This window comes from Mirounga angustirostris, unplaced genomic scaffold, assembly GCF_029215605.1.
Source record: "Mirounga angustirostris isolate CCGP_5_RB_7025 unplaced genomic scaffold, mMirAng1.0.hap1 SCAF_17, whole genome shotgun sequence".
Lineage (NCBI taxonomy): Eukaryota > Metazoa > Chordata > Mammalia > Carnivora > Phocidae > Mirounga > Mirounga angustirostris.
The window spans coordinates 32505149-32520995 of NW_026991725.1; the positions used below are offsets into that span (position 1 = coordinate 32505149).

The 15847-nt window shown below is 44.8% G+C and overlaps 1 protein-coding gene across 8 annotated transcripts in view; it reads right to left on the reverse strand.

The window, feature by feature from the left end:
• The window catches only part of ERN1 (endoplasmic reticulum to nucleus signaling 1), an 82736-nt gene extending 67872 nt beyond the window's left edge, over positions 1-14864 (reverse strand). For 2 of the 8 annotated variants that reach the window (XR_010408549.1, XM_045888653.3), the window contains exon 1: positions 14656-14864. Coding sequence is in view for 2 of the 8 variants with exons in the window: in XM_045888653.3 (XP_045744609.1) it covers positions 14656-14703 (48 nt within the window). In the remaining 6 variants the exon portion in view is untranslated. Of the gene's footprint in view, positions 1-12548; positions 12616-13926; positions 14099-14292; positions 14445-14655 lie in introns of those variants that run through there. The other 6 variants (XM_064582732.1, XM_064582733.1, XM_045888650.3 and 3 more) reach the window with 6 other exon arrangements.
• Positions 14865-15847: the final 983 nt, after the last annotated feature.

Consider the following 15847-nt stretch of genomic DNA (forward strand, 5'->3'; position numbering starts at 1 on the left):
TTTCCTTACCCGGAAATGGGGACAGTCATAATACCTACTTCAAAGAGCTGTTGGGAGGTTTAAATGAGTTAGTACATGTAAAGTTCTCAGAACCGTGCCTGGTTATACAGTGAGCACTGTGTGGGTGCCAGTTCTTATTACAACTAATCAAGAACTACGTAAGGCAATAGGATCTAATCATAACAGATCTATTCCTGCCCTGGTGGAGTTTATAGTCTAATAAGGGACCACAGTAAATAATCACACAAACAGAATGACAAATTGCAGTGAGTGCTGTGAAAGACACAGGGAACCATGAAAGCCTGGGAGAAGCTGCTGTGGTCTCATGATGGGGGTGCACGGGAGCATAGTGCCAAAGTTTTCCTAAAGGAGTGACATTTGAATTAAGATCTATGCGGGGGGGGGGGGGGGGGCGGTAAGGAAGGGCAGAACAGCCTGGGGAGAGGAAGCAGCCTATGCAAAGGTCCTGAGACTAAAGACAATTTACTGTGTGTGAAGACCTCTGGGGGGAATGGGCCAAGGTGGGGCCGGGGAAGCAGACAGAAGCCCAAGTGCACATTCATGCAGTGAGCCACAAAATCAGAACCTTCTTCATGTGTTTGTTACCCTTGCGGCTCACAGAAAGAATAGGAAGGTGTACTATTCTGATTGGTGTGAAGCACATCTAGAGGGGAAAACAACCCTCCCCGAAGGTGAAATATTTGATATACCAAACACAGACAATCTGTGTTCACACCCCAGGTGAGTCTTCTCTGGTGTTTTAACTTATCCTAATCTTAGACTAATGTTTCTTCACTGGTTTATCGCTGAGTATGAGCAAAACACACCAAAACTTCACGGGCAGGTTTAGTTGTGTGAAATATGGCTACAGAGCCAATCCCAGTACAAGGGCTCTTGCTTTCCAAGACCCTCACCTGAGGGACTTCTCTGTCCAGCCCCCCACACATGGGATCAGAAAGCTCCCTCTGAAGTTCTCAAACTTCTGGGGTGCTCCATCTCCCCAGTACCTGCTGTCAGTGCCAGGGCCATTTCTGTCCTGCAGGCAAAAATCTCGGGGGTACTAACCTTAGAAAATGAGGTAAGTCACCAGATCACAGTCCCACATTACTCAAGAAGGTTGGCAAGGATATGAAGTATTTATCAATCTCATCCAGGCACTCCCTGTTTCACACTTCTTCCTGTTGGCTGACTCTTCCATGCACAATTTACTTGCTAGTTCACGCATTTCAACCCCACCCCCAGGCTGGACTCTCTTTTATCCTACAGATATACAGGAAGAGGGGTCCTGGCATACATAAGACACTGGAGTCCCAAGGCCTATAAACCTCCTTCCTTCAAGGAGTTTACCATCTGGCAGAGAAGTAGTATAATACAAGGGAAACAATGGTAGGTCCACATCCATGCCTCCTGACGGCAGACCGGTGCCTGGAGCAATTCCCTAAGATTCTGAACCCATACTTCCCAGCTCAGGCCTTCTTCTTGACTCTCTGGCCTAGCCTGCATTCATGTAAACTCCAAAGCCCGTTAATCATGCCCTCAAAACTCTAAGTTAAAAAACCTCAAAGTTCCTCAGGTATCCCCATGAGCCTGGCACATGCTCAACATATGCTTCTGGATGAACGAAGCTGAAAGGAAAGGAGATGGGGCATGGGGGTATGAGTTGGGGTTTGGGCTCTGGGCAAGTCATTAAATCTCTCTGGGTATCAGTTTCCGATTCTACAAAGTAAGACGACTGGGTTGAATCTGCCTGTTAGCTCAGAAATGTGATGATCCATGATTTACCAGGCCTGCATCCCTCCTCAGGCTTTACTGCAGATTCTTCTAGATTCTTCTAGCCCCAACCAATTAAAACATGCCCAAAACCCACATAAGAATTTGAGAGAGTTTTAAAGTCTTGATGCCTTTAAGCAGAGTCATTCCCAATCCTGGTCTTTCAACATCCCACTGTCTCCGCTTATCTTGAAATATTTCAACGTTGGAAATTAGTAATAATCTGATTCACTTAAGGTTCAGGGTGGGGGAAAAGAAATACCATAGAAATCAACTAATGTTATGTGAGAGGAAATGGGTGACTCCCATGCGCACATTCTTGCTATAGATACTAAAACCAACCACCTCCTAAACTGAAAGGGTGATCTTGGTCTTCTCCAAACCACAAATCAGATAAGTGATTAAACTTTACCTAGGCACCAAAAGCCCTAAAGATTTCCTAGTACTGAACTAACAGATCAAGAGGACTTGGGATTGGTTTTCGAAGCAACTGTGGTTTGGTTCCCAGTCAGCTGAGTGCCAGAACTTCAGATAAACTTGTTCTTAATCTCTATGCATAAAGGAAACCGTTTTCTGCTTTGCAAAACCAGACCGCAGCAAGTGGAAAATGAACCCTAACACAACTATAGGATAAGGTCACTGGATTGTTCAGAGACAGGTGGTGCTTTTGAAGTCTGAGATTCCCCGAACCTGGCTTTACATCTTTGTTGCAGTATTTGAATTTAGCTGGAGAGCTTATAGATACTTCTACAATAGAAAAAAACTATTTAATTTTGTTTGTAAAAAATATATACACACCACATGTATATTTGGGGGCAGAGCCATCACAAAAACCAAAGAATTGTTGTCTCTGTTCCCTGAATTGTGGGGGTTTCTAAAAGTTCCTTGATAGAATTTTAAACTTTCTCTTGTCATTAAAAATTGGCAAGTTACACTCAATATCTCATATTTGCTCAGTATTTTCAAACATACATGAGTTGTCAATACCAGTCCTTCAGGAGATTAGAAACAAACTAGGGTACAAACCCATATATTAACGCCAACACTGTGTGATGTGATGTCACTCAGAGAAGGGGAAGGGCTCTTGTCTAGGGGAGGACAAGTGGTCAGGGAAGGCCCCACGCTTGTGCTGCATCTTACAGGACAGGTGAGCAACACTGGATGAAACCACGGCCCACTGTTGTGGCAACTCCCAGGCCCTCGTCTCCCTTGCTCTGCTCTAGGTTTTCTTTCTTTCCATAGAATTATCATCACTTTTTCACAAATAGGTTTATGTATTTATCATGCTATTGTGGCTTGACTCTCGCTATCAAGTAGAGGTTTTCGTGAGGGCACGTCTTGTTGTGTTCATTAATGTGCCCCAAGCACCTCAAACAGTGCTTAGCATATAATATATACCCAATAAAATGGGTGAATAAATGAATGAATGGATGGAATCCACCACATTCGGGAGCTAGGGAAGCTGGGAGGCCCAAAGCAGCCTTCCCATCTTCGATCAGGCAGGTAAGAGTGGATGTAAAACTGTATGGGGCGGGGGGGGGGGGCTCAGTCACTTTAACCTAAATGGTGTTCCTAATTTGGGAAGACATTTAGGAATAGGCCGGCCTAGATTTTCTAGTTTCATGCCTTATTTTATGGATGAGGAAACAGAAAGGAAATAACTCATTTGTCCAAAGTCTCCTAGCTGGCTAGCACCCAACCCCTCCCCTCCCAGCTCCCGTTCACTGAAAAAATACATGTGTATGGTAGGGGTCAAAATACACATGAAAACAGGAGAGTATGCCTATAAAACTATGTTTCAGAACGGCTACAATGACAAACTACACCTATCGGTCTACTTGAGGAGTACAGAACTGGGATTTGCTTTCAGCGTGAAGTTTGGTCAGGAAACATGGCCCCTGTCCTGAAGTTCACCCAACTCTGTCAGGTCAGATGCCCGGCCCCATGCAGAAGCTGTCATCGAAGAGTGACCTCCCAATCCAGGGCGTTAGATTTGATCAAGCCCAGTCAACGTAAAACTTGGAAGCGAGTTCCCCTTGCTTCTAAACCACCCATTTGGATTCCTAGGGTAACAACCAAGGCTAGTCCAGTTGCTCGAGACAACGGGCTGGCCAGCTCCCGCGTGTGTTCTACTGTCAGGCCCTTCAACTGTGCACCTACTGCAAAATCCCCACGGGCTGATGAATAATCCGGATATCCAGCCCTCCCAGGAGAAGGGGAAGGCGTGTATCACAAACCATACCCTCCCACGATTGGCTTCCAACCCACATTCTCACCCTGATAAGATAGTTCCTTTTTGTTTATATGCTTCATTCTTGTACTTTATCGAACCTACTCCTTTCACACATTTCTTCCACACCCACTCCCCTTAGCTGCTTCACTCTGGCTCCAGCAGGCTCTTTTAACTCAGAGATGGGGGTGCCTGGGTGGCTCAGTCCGTGAAGCGTCTGCCTTCAGCTCAGGTCACAATCCTAGGGCCTTGGGATCGAGCCCCCACGGGGATCCCTGCTCAATGGGGAGTCTGCTTCTCCCTCTGCCCCTTCCCCAACTTGAGCACGCACACGCGTGCTCGCTCACTCATTCTCTCTAAAAAATAAAGTCTTTAAAAGAAAAACAACTCAGAGAGGGTACTGTAAAGGAACCTGGAAGCCAGAATTATTGATTCCTTAGGCCTCTTAACATATGGAGAAGGCAAAAATACCAAGTAAGCATGAAGTAGAACTTTAATTCTAAACATTTTATAATTCAATGATTAAGTGTATTTAATACAAAGCCAGTTTTGGGGTGCCTGGGTGGCTCAGATGATTGAGCGTCTGCCTTCGGCCCAGGTCATGATCTCCAGGTCCTGGGATCCAGCCCCTGCATCAGGCTCCCAACTCAGCAGGGAGTCGGCTTCTCCCTCTCCCCCTGCTCGTGCTGTCTCTTTCTCATGAATAAATCAAATCTTAAAAAAAAAAAAACAAAGCCAGTGTATAAGCTAAAGCTGATTTCTTAAAAAGCAATTTTTAAAAAGATTTTATTTATTTGTCAGAGAGCTAGAGAGAGAGGGAGAGAGAAAGAGAGCACAAGCAGGGAGAGCGGCAGGCAGAGGGAGAAGCAGGCTCCCCGCCAAGCAAGGAGGCTGACGCGGGACTGGATCCCAGGACCCTGGGATCATGACCTGAGCTGAAGGCAGACGCTTGACCGACTGAGCCACCCAGGCGTCCCTAAAAAGCAATTTCAGTAGTCAGTACTTGCAGCCTGGAATTACTTGTTCATTAAAAGTTGGGCACTACAATCAAAAGGAATGAGATCTTGCCATTTGCAACGACGTGGATGGAACTGGAGGGTATTATGTTGAGTGAAATAAGTCAAACAGAGAAAGACATGTATCATATGATCTCACTGATATGAGGAATTCTTAATCGCAGGAAACAAACTGAGTGTTGTTGGAGTGGGGGGTGGGGTGGGAGGGATGGGGTGACTGGGTGATAGACACTGGGGAGGGTATGTGCTCTAGTAAGCGCTGTGAATTGTGCAAGACTGTTGAATCTCAGATCTGTACCTCTGAAATAAATAATGCAATATATGTTAAGAAAAAAAAAAGAAGAAGGTAGCAGGAGGGGAAGAATGAAGCGGGGGAAATCGGAGGGGTAGACGAACCATGAGAGATGATGGACTCTGAAAAACAAACAGGGTTCTAGAGGGGAGGAGGGTGGGAGGATGGGTTAGCCTGGTGGTGGGTATTGAGGAGGGCACATTCTGCATGGAGCACTGGGTGTTATGCACAAACAATGAATCATGGAACACTTCATCTAAAACTAATGATGTAATGTATGGGGATTAACATAAGAATAAAAAAAAAAAAGTTGGGCACTACAATATATTAGAAAAAGCACAATGCGACCTAGTCCCTTACTAGTTCTGCCACTAACTAGCAGAATGTATCAACCTCAATTTCTCTATAGAATGAGCCAAACCTGTCTCCAGTCTGGTCTAGCGCTCTATGATGTGACAGGGCACAGGGAGATGCATTTGCTCTGTCCACGATTAAGGTACAAGAATTACCAGACAGCACATTAGAATTATCTGGGGCTTGGGGGAAAATAAAAAAAAAAATTTTTTTTAAGGGTGCTGGGCTCCATTCCTAGAGATTCCAATTTCAGTCACCTTGGGTGGTGCCTGAACAGAGGGTTTAAGAGCTCCCCAGGTGACTCTAGGTGACTAATTCAGCCAGGTCTGAGAGGCACTGCCTCGTGTAACGCATTCCTAGTTGCAGCTGTGGCCCTCCAGGCAGGTGTTTCTCTCACTCCTAGAGGCCCCTCAGGAGTGACAGGCTGTTTACTTGAAGAGAAGAGAGATGTGGTTCAGTTTGGTCAACAAACTCCTATGACCCAACTGTAGATCAATGACAATACCTAGGGATTCTGACAGCACCGTTTGTTCAGAAAAACGTATGAAAAAATCTGGTTTCCCTGACAAACACTTCTGCAGCTTAGACAAACAATTATTCCCTCATCTGAAATGGGGGGTGGGGAAATAATCCACTGGAGAAAGCACTGGTTTTGAATTATAAATTAGTCTACTAACTAGAGAAATCATGTTTAATACATAAGAGGACAACCCTAGACCAAGGTTTATTTTTTAACAATGAAACATCATGCTGAGTGAAAAATGAAACTGACTCGGAATAATCACAAACCATTTATCTTGCAGGGTTTGGCAATGGAAAGATTAATCTCATTACTGATGTAAGGAGCCCATCAAGAGGGTCCCACATACTACAGTTGATGCCCACCCAACCAAGTACCCTGGAAGCCCCTCTCACGCTGTAGAAACACTATTGATGAGATCCCATTAAAGGGTACAGCAACCTCTTCCTCCCCCCCACTCCCCCCTAAGAAATCCACAACCCACATGCCTGACGATAAAACAGCTCCTTGTTTTATTGGTCTTAAAGAGCTTCAAAAAGGAACATTCAATCATTACCTGCTGAGTGCTCACTGCAATGGGTATGGCCAATTCACCATGCTAAATGCCACAGAGGATGCAGATAAGCAAGACAGGGTCCCTTCCTTCTAGGGCAAACCAGCAAGAGAAGCAACAGCCCTCCCCCGCCCCCCACCAGGGCACCTTCTTGGTGGTCTCCTCTCTCCCTCATTACACTCTCCCGAGACCCACTGAAGCTAACCTTCGTCCTCCAATATGGTCCAAGGGCCAAGGCCACTCTCTCTCCTGTCACCACAGACCCACTTCCTGGTGCCGGAACCGCTTGGGAGGTAGGGGCCTCTGCAAAGGTCAACACCCCAGGCCCAGCCTGATGATTAGAGGGTTCTAGCTTTTCAGGATTCTGTACCAAAGACTGACTGCACCATGGAAGAGCAACTCTGGTTAAAGGCTTTTAAGACCTAAACTTTCAGTTTTGCTATTTCAGAAACATTTCTGGGCAAGACCTTACTGAAAAACATGCACCTGCTTGGTTATTATTAGACGTAAGCAAAGAAATGAGCTTCAACTATGACCTGGTTTTAAGGGCCTCTGAATATCCACTCTATCCACCATCACTGTACTTGGCTCCAGAGTTGAAAATGGTCTTTCTCGCTGATGGAGAGTCTCAGGTGAAGGCAATGTTTCCACCTCAAAGCTGCATCTTCTACTACTGGAACAAAGGGTAAGAGGCCATGACTTTCATGGGAGGAACAAGAGCGTTTTCTGAGCATGCTCCTGAAGCTTCCAAGGAAGTCTACTTTCTTCTCTGCCCAGTCCTCTAGAGCCAATCTCTCCTTGAAACATGGTCGGTCACCTGCTCAGGGTGTGACGGAGTAAACGGACAGTTCTAACAAACCCACCAGACATAAGCACTGTAGGAGCTGCTCTTCGAAGGGAAGCAGGAGGGTTAGATTCAAAGTTCAGTTCCGCCACTGAAGCACGATCTTGGACAGGTCACCAGCCGTCTCTGGTCTCAGCCTCCTCATCTGTCTGCTCTGGGGAGCACAGCGGAGCAGCTATTATTCAACTTGGGAGGGTAGGACATGGTATATGCCCCAAATATCACCCTCCAAGGTTCGAATGTGCTCCCACTGTTACTGATGGATGTGCACTGTCCTATTCCTTACTTGAGGTGGGGAAAATACGAGAGCCACTGGGCTAGATCAAGACTCCTTCTACCCTGACTCTAGTTATCTTGGGAGGCTATCCATTTTTTTGTATATGCTCCCACTGCTCACAATATTTCTGGAGGTTTTTGGAAATCCCCTTCAAAGAATATACTTTTGAATCCCCTAAGTGATAGAAAGTGTTCAGTTGGTTTTTAAAAACAACCAAAAATCAAATACAAGTGTCCTCAATAAATTACGCAATCAAGCTGAGTAACAGTTTTGATCAAAATTTCAGTGCGAACCATGCAGAAGTTATATTCAAGCAAATACCAGAAGGAATTGGGAAAGGTTTTAAATTGTGTAAGTATCATTGGCTTAAGAGTAAATATTTGTTTTAGGGTTCCTGAATTATTAAATGGGTTAAAAAAAATTCCTAAATGAAATAATGAAAAGTAAAAAAAAAAAGATTTTTTTTTTTCAACTGATTTGTATGACATGAACTCTGACCCTTGAAGGGGTGATTATTTGGAAAGACACAACATTCTTTTGGATGAGTAAGTTTAGGTATGTTTGTGGAAAAGACAAAACACCACCAAAGGCATTACTCCATTGTCAAGTGGTACCTGAATCTTCCCAGGAAAAACACCTGTCCGGACAAGCTATAGGTTTTAAGACTATGGTCTTCACAAGGGACAGTCAATGCACCAACTCTTGACTTATTAACAGCCTTGAGGCAAAAACTTAAATGGCCTCATGACAAACTACAGAAACAATCTTGTCTGCAGAAGGTCGGCTACCCTCAAAACCAAACTTGCAGAATTATCCCAAGGTATTTCAGGGTGTTCATGGGAGCCACATCTGCTAGAAAGCTGATCTGAAACCACTGCAGACCAAAGGACTCTGCAAACAAGTCACTTAACAAATCAGAATAAAACATTTCTCAGCAGCTTTTAGGTATAGAAGGGGGTCATCAAGAGACTGCTGCGGTTATTTACATCTTCAAAATATAAACAAAACAAGATCTAAACATTCCATTTTCACTTGACCTAAAATCCACACTGCTAAAAGAAAACAGGTTACTTTAAAATGGTTGCTACAAAACCAATTTAAAGGTTAGTTTTGTGCTTTTTTAAAACATCCAGTATTCCCCGGAAGCTGGGGAAGAGGGCAAGAGTAAATAAGATTAGAAAATTCTGGTTCTGAGAATTTATTCCAAGGAAATAATTAGGCAGTTAAGATATGCTTAGTAACAAGAGGTTTATCACATTGTTGTTGTTTTTAAAAAAGATTGTATTTATTTATTTGAGAGAGAGAGAATGAGCAGGGGAAGAAGCACAGTAGAGGGAGAAGCAGACTCCCTGCTGAGCTGGGAGCTGATGCGGGGCTTGATCCTAGGACCCTGAGATTATGACCTGAGCCAAAGGCAGACACTTAATCGACTGAGCCACCCAGGCACCCCATCACATTGTTTATAGTAATGAAAATTAAAAACAGCCTCAATATCTAAATGGCTGAATGGCCAAATTATGGTATATCCAAAAAACCAAAACCAAACCAAAAAATCACGGTATATCCATTCAGAGAAGTAGTATGCCACTGTGAGAATAATGTTGCAGAATTAAATTTATTGACACAGAAAGATTTAGGATATATTCCAGTTTGGGGAAGAAAAATATCTACGCAAATATGTGCACAGAAAAAAATGTCTGGAAAGATATATATCAAGACATCAGATCAGCCATCAGGGAAATGCAAATCAAAACCATAATGAATTACCACTTCATACCCACTAGGCTGACTACAGTCAAAAAGTCAGAGAATATCAAGTGTTGGTGAGGATGTGAAGTTAGAACCCTCCTACATTGCAAGTAGGAATGTCAAGTAGTGCAGGTGCTTTGGAAAATCATTTGCCAGTTCCTTAAAAGATTACTTACCACATGACCCAGAAATCTCACACCTAGGTATATACCCAAGAAAAATGAAAATACATGGCCATTCAAAAATCTGTACACAAATGTTCATAGCAGCATTATTCATAATAGCCAAAAAGGGGAAACAACCCAAATGTCCACCAACTTATGAATGGATAAACAAAATGTGGTATATCCATATAATGGAATATTATTCAGCAATAAAAAAAGAACAAAACATCAATACAACATGAATGAACCTCAAAAACATTATGCTAAGTGAAAGAAGCCAGTTACAAAAGATCATATGCAGCATGATTCTATTTCTATGAAATGTCCAGTGCAAATCTATAGATACAGAAAGTAGATTTCTGGTTGCCAGGGGCTGGGAGGTAAGTGGGAAATGGGGAGTGACAGCTAATAGGTATGGAGTTTCTTTTGGGGATGATGAAAATATTACAAAATTGTGGTGATGTTTGCACAGTTCTGTGAATATACTAAAAACCACTGAATTATATACTTTAAATGGGTGAACTGTAGGATATGTTAATTATATGTCAATAAAGCTCTTAAAAATGTTAATAGAGATAATGTTTGGATAGTACAGGTTTATTGTTTTTAGACTTATCTAAGCTTTTTAACATTTCTATAAAAATATGATTATTTTGAGGGATTTTTGAAAATCTTCCCATGTTTTACAGAAAGCACCAAACACAGAGAAGATTTGAAGAAAGGGAAATACACCTTTCCTTATAATAGTAAGACGACTAGAAACAACCCATATGATCCCAGTAGGGTGGCCACTAGGCAAAGCATGGTTTATTACCATACTGATCCTGGTCAGTAAGACGCGTCTCCAACCTCAGGCTGGGCACAGAAGGCTCAAATGCATTTGGCATGGATGATGGTTTACTAAGGTGCTAGTCAAAATGACAAATTCAATAACATATTCAGAAAATTTCCTAACAGTTACAGAAAACTTTTGTGAAACTAAACATAAATATAGAACGCATATTTTTATGCTGCTGTATTTGCTGTGTTTGTACATGAACAAAGATCATATGATAATCAGAAGTGATGTAGAGGGGTGCCTGGCTGGTTCAGTCGAGCATGTGACTCTTGATCTCAGGGTTGTGAGTTCAAGCCCCATATTAGGCGTAGAGCTTACATTAAAAAAAAAAAAAAGAAATTATGTAGAAACTAAAAATAAATTTAAAAAGAATGCAAGCAGGGAGATTATGATTACTTTTAAAAGTTCTACTTTTCCTAGCCCATATCTTGTCTGCAGCACTCACTTAAATATCACTAAGAATGTGTTGCTCTGAGGCAAGAAAGTCTGAAACCAAACAGGGGATATAGGTGAAGATAAAGATAGGAAAAAAAAAAAATCCCCAACCCTTGGGAAATACAGCCAACCAGCATGTTTATTATTCACAAACTATGATTCATTATCCCTATTTTTTAAGCCAGCATCACACTCTAATCATATTGCTAGGTTACAGGCCCCTAGTTATTTGTGCATAATAAAAACTGAATACATTACATTTTTCTCGCCTATATCATCTCTTTAGGGAGAACATTTGATCATTATAAAACGTAGACAATATTGAACCTAAAGATTACTTTGGATCCCCAAACCAGAGAGGTTTCCAATGAAAATGAAATCTTTACCCAAAGATTCCTCAACCTGAAAAATGGAGTCAAAATCTGATGCAGGCAAAGAACTCTCTCCTCCCAGGACCATGCAAGTGGCACTATTCTGTCCAGACAAGAAGAAACCTTTATGTAGCTCACTGGTTTTATGTTCAGGAATATGATCTATTGTTGAACACTCTCAAGAGGAACTCTCATACACATTTTCTCTTGTGCTCTGAGAAGCTCAACTACTGCGGAAAGCCCAACGGGCAGGCAGGTTAATGAAACTAAACACACACACGTGAACAACTACAGTCCAATTTCATGATCAGCAGCCCTGATATGAGCTTAATGAAACATTCTCCTCAGGGCCTCAGTATAAATACTCGATATCGCCTTGTAGGATCATTCGTGCGGGTGATAACTATCAGAGCAAATGATAAGCAAGGACATTTTTAGTTAAGACTCATGTCTCAGATGGTATCCTCAGTGTATTTTCGTACACACATGGCCCTCAGTTCTCAGTGACATTGTTTATTCTCCTCTAAAACCAAAACACTGGCTGAATAAAAGAAATCGTATATATTATAGTTGAAGAAAGCATTTTGCTCACATGCTACAAATCTGTTTCATACTTGACAGAAATGGTGCATAAACACCATTAAATGAGGACTACAGGACAGCGATGATGTAACACAAACCAACACTGGGGACAAGATCCAGGCCCAGGAAGGAGGGAAAACACTCACTAAATAAGCACAATTTGGATTAACAAGAGACAGCCTGCAGTAGGTAACACCGATGTTACTGCATTTTGGATATGATAGCCTCGAGTCTCAGCCTAGGATGAGTCAATGTCTGGCTCAATCAGACACACACTCTTGAAAGAAACTCACAGTATTGCTTCCAACGCACTAGTTATTTCATCAATCAAAAAGAAACAGCACTGGGGCACCTGGCTGGCTCAGTCGGTACAGCACATGACTCTTGATCTCAGGGTCATGAGTTCGAGCTCCACACTGGATGTAGAGATTACTTAAAATAAATTTAAAACTTAAAAAAAGAGCATTGAAAAATATTCTTTGCAGAGGCATATAATAACATTAAAAAAATAATAATGACACTAAAAACATGGGGGGGGGGTTACATTTATTACCTATGATATGCAAGGTGCCTTCACACGTGCTAGTTTTCCCCACTTCACGTATCAGGAAACAGACTCTCTAAAAAATAAAATAATTTGTCTGAGGGCACAGCTAACTAGTGTCCAGTCTGAACTCAGGTTTGTCCAATTTTACACCCACCAATATGTTTTGCGGGACATCACTGTTGCCTAGTTTAACTGCAAACTATGCAATGGGTTCCATTTAGAATTTAAAATAATAATTCTGTTTGGGGATCAAAATTTTTACTGGTAGATAAGTCTGGGAGTGAAATTCTGACATTGTACTTACAAAGCAGTTACACTAAAATGTAACTTTTTGATAAGGGTCTGGAATATTTTACCATGAACTTTGAGAAGTTTGGATTTCTAAATACAATTTGGAAATATTTACACAAACTGAAACTATAGTCCCAACTAAAGCTAAATAGTTATTTTTGGCTCTAAGTTACTCAATAACTAAAATACTAGAATCCTGTGAAATAACAGCCCATGGAAAGATGTGGCAAAGAAAACCATATATATCTAGGCCCTGATATGAAACGATCGATTTCCATATCATTTGTTTGGTCATTCTATTTAATACTCTTATTTATGAATAGATGCCGAGCAAGAGTTAACCAAGGTGAAGTGTTCAAGTTCAAAGTGTGACCCTAGTTGTGAAAGTGGATTATCTTTTTTAATTAGAAGAAAAACCTGGAGCACCTGGGTGGCTCAGTCTGTTAAGCATCTGCCTTGGGCTCAGGGTCCTGGGATCAAACCCCATGGGGCTCCCTGGTCAGTCCGGAGTGGGCTTCTCCCTCTCCCCCCTCCCCCTTCCCCCCTTTCCCTTCCCCCCCTTGTGTTCTCTCTAAAATAAATAAAATCTTAAAAAAAAAAAAAAGAAGAAAACTTACATGAGTTCTATCGCGAAGTGTGTACAAATTTTCCCCTTAAAAACCCCCCAAATTTGAAAAAGGTGATCTTATATTTTACTTCATCTATTTCCAAATTCTTGTTACTCCAAGAGCACAGACTATTATTTCCCAAGTGCATAACCTCTGAAGACTTCACCCTGTGGTACTCAGGTACACACATGTCAATTCTCCACCTGGACACCTGGTACATGATATACCATATTAAAAGGTACATAGTGGAAGTCATTAAACAAGAACCTGAACCAATGTACCATACCCACATCCTGAACAAGGAGTTTTTAAAAAACCACTAATTTAGGTTTTTTTCAGCTAGAAGGAAAAAAGCCAAGTCTGTCCACAAAATGTCCTCCCCAGCCACGGGGCCCAAATCCACAGCCTGAGTAAAGGCCTTAAATAGTTAAATAAAGGTAATCCAGGCGCTTCTCTCCAGGAAAAGATGAAAAGACGTTTCATACCGCTCTACAGTGCTCTCACGTGAGGAGACAAGTCTTTCATTTAAAGTTCTGAAGCGGCTTCACCGCTGTCCCACATGGGATCTTTAAAAAGAGTGTAAATCCCATAGCTTAACTTGCTTCACGAAGTCTTGGTGCACAAAAGGAAGCCTCCTGCCTCTGAATACTCAGAAACCTGCAAGGCAGGTAAGCAGAATCACACTCGCAGGTAAAAATGCTTGCCCTCACCCCGTGGCATTCGTTTCCCAAAGTTCTCGCATTTTTAAAAGTTCAGACAAGGATTATAAACGCAAGACATTCCCGCCGCTCGATTATAGGGCCCCTTCCATCCTTGCCCCGCGGCCACCGCCAGGCAGAGCGGGCGCCCACCTGTGGGAAGGGTCCGGCAGGTGGGGCGGCCTCCCAAGCGCCCCGGGCCTTCGAGAGGCCCCAAGGTGCCGCCGGGACGCCGCAAAGTTGTGCGGGAGCGCACGGGGCCCCGGGAGACGCTGCGGTGACAGCCGCGCTGGCCGGCGAGGCCCCTCGGGTGGCGTGCGCCTCGGCCGGGTAGGCGGCGGCCGCCGCTCAGGCCGGCCCGGAGGTGCTCGCTCCCCGCCCGGCGCCGTCTCCTACGCCCTGCCCGAGCCTCCGGGGGGCGCGCGGGGCCTCGGGCCGCCGCCGCCGCCGCGCTCCCGGCTCGGACCCCAGCCCGCCCCGCGCTGTCCCTCACCCCACGCTCCCCCGGTCACTCACCCCGGGGCCAGGCAGCAGCAGCAGCGCCAGCAGCAGCCGGGCCGGCATGGCGAGGACTCGGGCCTGGCTCCCGGCCCGGCCGGCCGGCTCCGGGGGGGCGGTGCGGGCGAGCCGGCGGGCTGAGGACGGGGCGGGGGCGCCGCGACGACAGCGCCGCGGCGGCCGGACTTCAGCGGACGCAGAGCTGACTAGGCGGTGGCGGCACCCCCATGCCCAGCCCTATAAGCGCCGGGTGTCGGCGCTTCTTCCGGTCGGGGCGGGGCCGGGGGCGGGCCGACCTAGGGGCGGCCCCGAAACTGGGCGGGGGCAGGGCCCGGAGGCGGGGCCTGGGGCGGGGCTGTACTGGAGGGGCGGGGCCGGGGCGGGGCTGGCCTCCCGCGGCCGGGCGTCAGGCGGCCGCGGTTCCTGCGGGAGAAGGACCAGGCCTGGGTGTCCGGCGTGTAGGGGCGCTGAGCGATTGAGGCAGGGAGCTTTGCCGAAGCCTGAGGGAGGCCGGCAATCCCACCCCGCGGGTGCACCCCTTCCCCAGGCGGTCCCGCCAACCCCGCGGAGAGACCCGCTGCGTTAAGACTCGAAGACTCGATCAGGGGAAAGGCCAGGAGACGGGCGGTGCCGGTTGTCCAGAGCCCCCGCTTCGTCTTTCCGTCGTGGTGGAATCATGGGCAACCTCCGGAGCCAGGGTCAGCAGCTGGCAGGGATTCCAGCAAACACAACACTTCTGCCATGCGCGCAAGTCCACAGCTCTAGGGTCCTCCGGCTGTGTCTCAGCTAGCCCCAAGGCCCCTTTCTTCCCTTTGCCCTCAGGAATTCCCCTCAAATCTCGTCCAACAGCCATCTCTTCCCTTTGGAATAAACTACAGCCAAGTCATTCTCCAAAAATTATAAGCAAAGAAGGAAACCATTTCAGCAGCTTGCGTTGTGTGTTTATGAGGCATTTAGTAGATGTGACTTCGTGGAGCTAGAGATGACGTGTGTCACAACTCATTGGAGTGAGTGGGTGTGTTGAGGACTCATACAAGACCTATTTGAGGATTATGGACTATTAACCTGAATTTAAAATCTGGCACCTATATGGTCACTGGGTCCCATGCTGCTCTCCACTTGGATGGAAGTGGAGAGAGAAGACATACTGTTTGTAACAGGATAAACTAAGATTCAAAGCATAACATTTACATATCCTTGGAGAAAAAGA